Source organism: Aptenodytes forsteri, unplaced genomic scaffold, assembly GCF_000699145.1.
Source record: "Aptenodytes forsteri isolate BGI_AS27 unplaced genomic scaffold, ASM69914v1 Scaffold267, whole genome shotgun sequence".
NCBI lineage: Eukaryota > Metazoa > Chordata > Aves > Sphenisciformes > Spheniscidae > Aptenodytes > Aptenodytes forsteri.
The window spans coordinates 1,061,667-1,070,610 of NW_008794173.1; the positions used below are offsets into that span (position 1 = coordinate 1,061,667).

Consider the following 8,944-nt stretch of genomic DNA (forward strand, 5'->3'; position numbering starts at 1 on the left):
GAGCGAGCTGCTGTGTGGTGCTTAGTTGCTGCTGAGGTTAAACCACGACACCTTCTTTCCTGGTTGAACTGTCCTCGGCGCAGAATTTAGGACGGTGTGTAATTAAAGCGGCAGGCTTGGGGCAATCCTAGGTTTCAGCAGATGTTTATGCAGCTTAAAATTCTTTCCACCAGCACCTCCTGACCCCCCTCGCTGCCGGCCTCACCCCAGCACCCTCTGCTTCACCGCTCACACCCACCTCTTCCTCCCTCACTCGGGGTGCTTTTGCCAAGCCTGTCTGCAAAGCCTCCGACTAGTTTTCCTCAAAGTGCCTCCAGATGCATCTTCTCCGTACTTTCACTACCTAACCCCCCCCCCTCACGTATTTACCTACGCATTTCTCTTCGTGGGAGAAACTGGAGATAAAGGGGTGCTGGAAAAACCATCAGGACTCTCAGACCTTGGGAAGTCAATATGGAGGGAAATAATTTGGGACTGAAGCTAAGAATTACTCAGGTGAACTAAAGCAAGTAAGCGCACAGATGAGAGAGAGAGAAAATTGTTTGAGATGAAGGACTTAATGTTTCATTTTGATTATCCATTGGAATGACAACCTACGCTCTCTCTCCATGTCTTCTTACCTTCTCTGCACATTCTTTGCAGCTGAAACTCCCTTTACTGAACATGTTACTTTTTTTAGCTAACCGGTTTAAAAGATGAGAGAGAGAGAAAATTGTTTGAGATGAAGGACTTAATGTTTCATTTTGATTATCCATTGGAATGACAACCTACGCTCTCTCCATGTCATTTCTTACCTTCTCTGCACATTCTTTGCAGCTGAAACTCCCTTTACTGAACATGTTACTTTTTGAAGCTAACCGGTTTAAAACACAATGTAAACCCAAACATTTTCTTTCTTCCCATCCCAACAATCAGCAAAAAAAGATCAGTTTTGAAACAAGTTGAATTTTATTCTTTGCAAATGTTTGCAAGCAACAAGATTTTTCTGAAAAGTTGTCTCAAAAGGCAGACAGAGGAAGAGTTAAAGCGGAGAACGTGCTACCCTTTCCACAGCTTTTACAAAGCAATTAAACAAAGGTGAAAAAACAATGAGAGGACCAAAATGAATTGCAGCACATACAAAAACAGCATTATTAAAAAACAAACGGTAGAGTATTTGAACATGTTTTAGACCGTGTGCAAGTGTCCTATGTGATTCTACCTATTCATCAAAACTAAACTAAAATATACGAAAACTTGCAATATTACAGGCTCCGATTGTATGACGTCTTTATGCTATTGCAACGACAGCTTGAAAATGAGCGGTTCTATGCTACACATACGCCAATCCAGCCGAGACCTGCTGCTGCGCAGGGCAGTCCCTCTTCTGTCCCTACAAGACGCCTGTTCGTCCCTCCTGCCTCCGTCAGACCCGACACCGACGCTGCGACTGCCTAATTCCTAGAGCTCACTAAGAAGGACAGAGATTACGGTGGGAGAGAAGAGAAAAATGATCCCTTTTGGCAGCAGCCAGCAAGTCAATATTGGATTAATTAACGCATGAAGCTACGTGCCAACCAGTCAATGTAGTAAATGTAGGAAATTACCATAAAATGTGATTTCCTTTGTACTTAGCTCTCAAAAACATTGTCAGTAATAACTTTCCACAATCCCAATCCAGTAGTTTTTCTCTCCAAAAAGGAGAAAAGCAGCATAGAAAATATTAACCAATGTATAGAACCATCCACGAGTCCACATCCACCCTGCACGTCACATGCTGTACGTTCTGAGCATTCTTGCAGGTGCAGCACTGTAACGGCCAGCTTCACCACGGCAGGATTCATCTTCTTCGTGGCAACCTGAATCGCACTTGTTTTCAACCTGGAAAGTGTCATGGACTTTTTGCAACGGCAAACATTACACAGCAGGTCAGGCAGATGGAACATCATCAACAATAAAATTAAATTAGTGCTAAATTTACTCCTGACTTATCTCACTTGATTATATTAGTTTACATTTGACTATATACACACAATACCAAAAATATGCCTATTTTGTATTCAAACGTTGCCAACATAATGCCATTTTTAGTTGAGGCAATCCAAAAGACTCGGCCAAAAAAACCCAAAGACCTTATGAAGTTCAGCGATAGCTGAGAAAATAATTTTGAAAACCTCACTCACCATACCCTCAGTGAATGCTTAAATCGAATGGCAGCAGAAGGTACTTCAAAGCACCCTCAAACTTCTTGCCACCACCAAGCCCTACTGAGCGTAATGGGAACAACACATAGTAGGTATCGTTGAGGGAAAAAATAAAGCAGGCCTACAGCTAAGCCGTGTGTGCGTCTCTGTGCACGTATGTGCGTGTCGTGTGTACGTGTGTGTGTGCATGTGCATGGCGTGAGGGGAAAGCTAAGTATGGTTTCAGTGGTTATCCAAGTACAGAGGTTTCACAGTCTCACTCTCACACTAGTGCTTATCATTTCAGCCTTTTGAAAGCTTATTATAGAAACGTAATCAAAATACAGAATGTCTTCTTGAAGAAAATGAGCCATCATTCACCCTCTATTTGTTCAGAATTATATTCAAAGAAGTATTGCTTTTCACAGTTCACTGGCGAGTCAGAGCACTGCACACAAAATTAAATACGGTATTACAGATGTCTACGGAGAGAACAAAAGTTACGCAGAAGCACAGAGGTAGAAGGCTTCGAAGAACTAAACCTGAGTTACACAATCATTACTTTCTACACACCCAGCGTAACAAACTACCCCAGCAGCCTTTCAGCATCGAGCATCTTGTCACATCTGGGTGTCTCCTCAGCTGCGCTGCAAGAGGTCCCACACTACCATTAAATCAGCTACTTGTCTTGTAGAGAGGTCTGACGTCGCCTTGCACTGAAGTCATCTGTCCATGCTACGTGTGTTTGACGTAGGGGCGCGAGTGAGAACGAGCAAGTAATGGCTGATGTCTTAAACCTTCAGTAGTTTTGTGTCGTTATATTTAACAATGCAAGTTCTCAAAGATTTACTGTGAAGAAATAAAGAGTGAATGATAAAGCTTCAAAAGAAAAAAAAAGTGTGTGTACACATACTGAAGAAATCTTCAGTTTCCATCACCAAAGTGCATTCCAAGGGGAAAAAAAAAGCTTTTTATTTTTTAATAAATTTATTTATTAATCAGCAGCAAAAGCTGCCCTATTTTGGCACCCGATTTCTGTAGCATAGACAGCACTTCAGACAAAAAAAACCCCAAAAACCCCAAACCAAACCAAAAAAAAGCACTGCCTTTTATTTCTGTTTTATTTAGAAACTGTTGCTGTTTGTAAGGTAAGGGAGATAATGTGAAATTTTACTTTATGATATGAAAGTGTAAAAGAAAAAAAAATTAGAGATGTTGCCTCTCCCTTGTCCAAATACGTACTACTGAAAAATCTCCATAGTTAGGTGTTTTAGCCAGTACTTCACAGAACCCTGGGCATGTAGGCTGGTAAACTAATCTTCACAGAAATAATTTTGAAAAGTAAATATAAGCACATTTGACAGTAAGCGACAATCTATTTGATGTATATTTTGCATAAATAGTTTAAAATTTAAGACTTCTAAAGTCAAAGGTTCTAAACGTGTCAGACAACGTCTAAGGACCGGAGCCTTCACCCGGGTTCCTTCCAGAGGGCAGCCTGTAACGCAGCTGGGGGGGCTGCCTGTAGCAGGCAGCTCTGCCTTCTGCCCCTTACAGCACTGCCACCGACACGACCAACACAGGCCCAGGCAGAAGAGAACTTCGGCCTTGTAACTCTCCGTGATGGTTATTCAGCAAATATCTGAGAAACAGCGCGAGCATAAAATGCGAAGTATTCCACGTAGTTAGAAACAGGGATTCTCAGCAAAAACACTTTGAAGTATATTATGGAAAATATTCCGCAGCAAGTAACTGGTATCTACCATCGTACATATATTGCATAAATTATACTCTGTTTATTTGTCATTTTAGTTTCCCCCCACCTTCTTTCACTGCCAGTTGATAGCAGTAAACATTTTCTGAAATTATACAAGGAAGGAGAAAGTTCAGTCTCAAGTCTGCCCAGAGCGCTCAGATCGATTTCTTGGCGTCTCATGCCGCCTCCTCTCCCCAGCTGTCATCTGAAAGATTCAACCTGCAGCTCTCAGTGTGTCTGAAACAACGGTAATGTGGATACACGCCAAACCCCAATGTAGTGAGCCTGCTTGTTCGGTTGGTTTTTGTGTGCGGGTGTGGGTTCTTGGGTTTTTTTAAGTTTAAGTAAGCATCAGAAGCAGAACTGAGCAGATGCGTTTAAGAGACAGACTACTGCCAGTTCACCTCCAAAGCAGGTTACTAGATTACAGGCAGAGTAACGGTGATCTATCGTGGCCCGAGTCTTCCTCTGTTTCTGGAATCCGAGGCAGGAGAGCAGACCGTGTCAGTCCCCAGAATTTCTGAGGTGACATATCCTTTTTGGTAGCTGTGAACTTCCATCCCATATGGTTCCCACAGATTCTGCACTGGGCTATAGTCCAGGCATACCTATCGAAAACAAAACAAAAGGTTGATGCTAACGTGGAAGGAAAAGACACCTTAGAAATACTGGAACACAGCTCACTTATCAGGTAAGAAGGGAATACTAGTCTCAAGCTAGATTTTCAAAGAATCTTTGGGAATTAAGGTGCTCAGCTCCCACCTAAAAACCCCACAGATCTTAAAAACAAGTTAAAAAAAAAAAATCATCATTCAAGAAAAGAAAGCAACTAAAGCATTTTTACTAGCACATTTCAACAGTATGATGAAATACTGTGTGCCTTAAAGAAGAGTCAGAAAATGGTTCTCAGAGAGTAAGTTACTTAATGGAAATAAAAGTGATTTTTGCACTGCTCCTAGATTAACAGGGAATTGTACTTCCCAGAGCAACAGAGCTTTACTTTAACAGCTTTAAAATGCAGAATATGAGTATTTCGGAACCCTCATAGAAGAAAAGAGCTGAGAAAACACATAAAGGTGAGAAAAATTAACTCTAGCTATTATAAGCCACAAGTTTTCTTCAGGGAGTCTTAAAGAGCGCATTTCTTATGACAGATATGCCCCACTCCCTCCAAGTCATTACTCAGTGCTATGTGATAATCCAGAAAAAAACCCATGATCAACACGAGAAAATGGAAGAGTGAATGTGTACGTGCGCTAGTCAAGAACCTCGGACTGGCTACAGATACAGCAACGTACTATTTCACGCCACTTCAGAAGAGCAAAAAGGGACAGAAGAATGATTTCTAACACTCTGGCACAGAAAGGACCACACAGAAAAGTGATCTGGTAAAAAAAATGTATTTAAAGAATATTTTTGTGACACTAAAATTCAAATATAGTTTGACATTTGAGCTATTTTCAAGAGTTAAATACTCAAAGTTTTGAATGAGCGCCTGAAGCACGCTTGTCTAGCCAAAAAACATTAAATTTAATCTACCAGAGAGGGGTGACATTTTGATGCAAGACCCTTCATTATTAGGCAGACTTTTAGATCTTGACAGTTAATTATGCTACTTTTACAGAGATAATTATTATTAAATAATATATATAAAAATAAAACCCAGAGGTAATCACAAAGTTAGTGATTTTTAAATTAATGTTACATTTCTTCAGTTTTTAGATCTAAAAAAAAAAGTATCTCAGTAGAATAATTGCATTTATATATTATGTTTTCCATTTGCACTTTATTTACTTTCTATGCAGCTTTCTTTGATCATAAACAATAATTATGATTTTAGTTGTGACTTATACAAAACTATACACAAACTCCCAGACAATCAGTATCCTGTTTAAGGCTCTCAGATGCCAGACTATGTTTTAAAATCTTAAAATTTCCATATACTTAAAAAATTCCAGAGACATTCTGAAAACATTCTACCTGAATTTTCCATTTTATTCTGTATTTTGAAAAAGTCTGCGTTTACTTTCCTGTTTTTCATACGAGCAAAATGACGGCTTATGTTTCAAGAATTGCATATTTACTATTCCACCGTCACAGGACTGCATTTACAACCAAATTTCTCTCATTTACTAACAGAGTCTCTTTTAACTGTTATTACCCAGGAAACCAGCTGTGCTCTGTCGATGGTCGTCCACTGAGATTCAAGTTGCAGGCTTTATATACAGTAAGGGTTTCATGGATGTACCCGTGAGGATTCACATATGCTGCCATGGGTCCACATAAGGATAAACTACAACAGACAATTAATGATTTTGTCAGAGTTCAAGGAAGAAACAAAAACCAAAGGCGGTCAAATGTAAACAGAGGAAAAACTGCCAACCACGCTCAAAACTATCTTCCATAGCAAAAGAACCACTTCAGGCTGTAGGGAAAAAAAGGCATGTTTAATTATATTATTAAAAATTGAAACTAATGTAAAATATCATTGGTCAAATTTTCTTAGAATTGCAGAAATTTAAATGTCCGGTATTATAAATCTGATGCATTCATCAGACATAAATTATTCCTGTTACCTACTTATCAAGTCCCTACTTCAGAAAAGGTATTTAACAAGGTATCATCATGAGTAAGGACTAAACCACTGTGTTCAGATGAACCTCGCCCAGCTGTTTGTTCCAGGGGACAAGTTACTTAGAGGATGGCTGACAGGATGCTATGGAAACTACCTCATTTAAGGCAGTTATTAATCTGTCCCTCAAAAACCTACAGCTCAGTATAAAAAAAAAAAGTACATGATAGACTCATAATTTATTTTACTTGCTGCTTTTGAATAGCGACTGCCAATAAAACCAAGTAACACCTACATTGCTAGTCTGAAATCTAACTTTTAAAAACTTTCAGAAGTAAGCAAGCAAAAATGTTCATTCATCACACTAACTTCTCATCGTTCTTCTGTTAAAGTACATCATACCCACACAGCAGGAATCGTGGTTTCTGGAAACCACCATTTGATTAGGTGACAAGAAATGGCTTTTAATTACCATGCCAGCTTCTTATCACACTGATAAAGGAAAACCACGGGGAGTCGTGCTTTGTTAAACCAAGACGTCTTTTAACCTTCATATTATCATGTGATGGACAGATATTAGTTATGCAAGATTAAAACAGTGACAAGACTGCCAGAAACAGCAATTATTTGGAAAAATGTATAGTCTTATCATTGTTGAACATGGAAGATATTGTATAGGTCAAATATATAATGCGAATATACTGTCTAGTGAAGTTATTAGGATTAAATCCTATATTCTTAAAATAAAAGAGGTATCACAATGCTTAATGACATAAAAAGGCAATTTCCTTACATGACAACATACGGGGAGCCTATCTATACCACTCAATTAGTGCGTTTTAATCTGCCGTTGAAGCTTGTTAACATATAGAAGTCGCGATGAAGTGCTGAGAGACCTTTTTGTCCTTTTATTTCTGAATAAAGCTCACGAGATCCCAAATTTCATATGTAACAAATCTGTATTTCAAAACTCACCGCGGAGCGCGTAAGTCTTCAGTGGCAAGGTGACATAACACGGCGTTTCACACTAACTTCCGTTACAACACACAAGGTGGTGTTTGGATTTACTAACTTTTTATTAGAAAAAGCTCAAATAACCTGTTTTGCTTTATAAAGAAAATTCCCTATAAATATTTACTTAAATTTTATTAGAGTTGTGGAAAACACAATAGTTATAAAGACATAACCTAGCTTAATCTGTTTTGCTGTGCCAATGTTTCTGATCAAGAACCTCCCAAAGATTAAGAGCAATAAACTCACCTGAATATTTCATTCTTGGTAGTTATTTCTGTATCTTGGCATTGCTTACAACAAAGAGATGTACACTTGAAAAGAAAAACAAAGAGGGTAATTTCATTCATTTCCAGACGCTTGTCAGCACAGTGGCAAATAATAAAAATGTCTCTCCCCTTCCCTCAGAATAGACTTTGTACCAATTTTTTTGTTTATCTGGGCAGCAGTCACTTATGTTTTCTCTTTCTAGCAAAGGATAAAAAAAATTTCTATTATTTATGCAAAACATTAATTGTTATCGGTAAACATTAATTGTTATCTAAAAGACAAAACATTTATATACTTTTTTCTCCCGCAAAAAAAATCCACACACAGAAGAGAATCTGACTACACAAAGATAATAAATGAGTCAACCTTCTAAGGTCTTTAAAAGCTAATTTAGAAAAAAAACTTTGCTCTTCTAAGATACAACACAGAAAAGGTGGATGAGTACAAATGCAAGCATTAAGTTTTTCTAAGATTTGAGAATACTGTAGATCAGTGGTTTTAATTTCCTCAAGCAAAATATGTAAGATGTATTGATCTTTCTCTTAAATATTTTAACAGATTAACTTATCTTCTACAATTTCTAGAAAGTAGAATGAAACAATTCAGCACTGACATTGCCCAGAAAATAAGCATTTAAATCAGCTTAGTAGAACACTACTATTAATTTTCAGGAGGTGCATTACTTCTACCTCTTTTTAAGGGTAATGCATGTGAAATTACCCAAAAAATGATCCACTGTATTTTGGAACGAAACGCTGCGCCTAGGATCTTCACTTGGACAAGTCCCCATGTGAGCGTATTTCCTTTTAAAACTTTGAGTAAATCATACTTTGTGCTTCTGAGCCTCCCTCAGCTCTGACTCCTGCACTCCACTCATCGATACTACACAGGCTTACGTCTTTACTCTCTTTTCCTCTATTCAGAAGCTCTGGGCTTGTTGCTGTGTTTCAAGTTCCTCCAGCTCCTTTCTTGCAGGTGACATTGGTTCTGCCCCACACTCTCAACACACCGTCTACTGATCTTGGAGACTGAGGGAGGAACATTGCTCTACTATACAGATAAATAGTAATTTATCATCGAATCATAGAATCATTAAGGTTGGAAAAGACCTCTAAGATCATCGAGTCCAACCGTCGACCCAACACCACCATGCCCACTAAACCATGTCCCTAA

The 8,944-nt window shown here is 38.7% G+C and overlaps 1 protein-coding gene across 1 annotated transcript in view; it reads right to left on the reverse strand.

The window, feature by feature from the left end:
* Positions 1-826: 826 nt before the first annotated feature.
* CRBN (cereblon) overlaps positions 827-8,944 on the reverse strand; it is a 23,301-nt gene continuing 15,183 nt past the window's right edge. The window contains exons 8-10 of the mRNA XM_019473253.1: positions 7,751-7,815; positions 6,080-6,211; positions 827-4,526 (exon numbers count right to left, since the gene is read on the reverse strand). Coding sequence (XP_019328798.1) covers positions 4,343-4,526; positions 6,080-6,211; positions 7,751-7,815 — 381 coding nt within the window. The 3' untranslated portion in view covers positions 827-4,342. The remainder of the gene's footprint in view (positions 4,527-6,079; positions 6,212-7,750; positions 7,816-8,944) is intronic.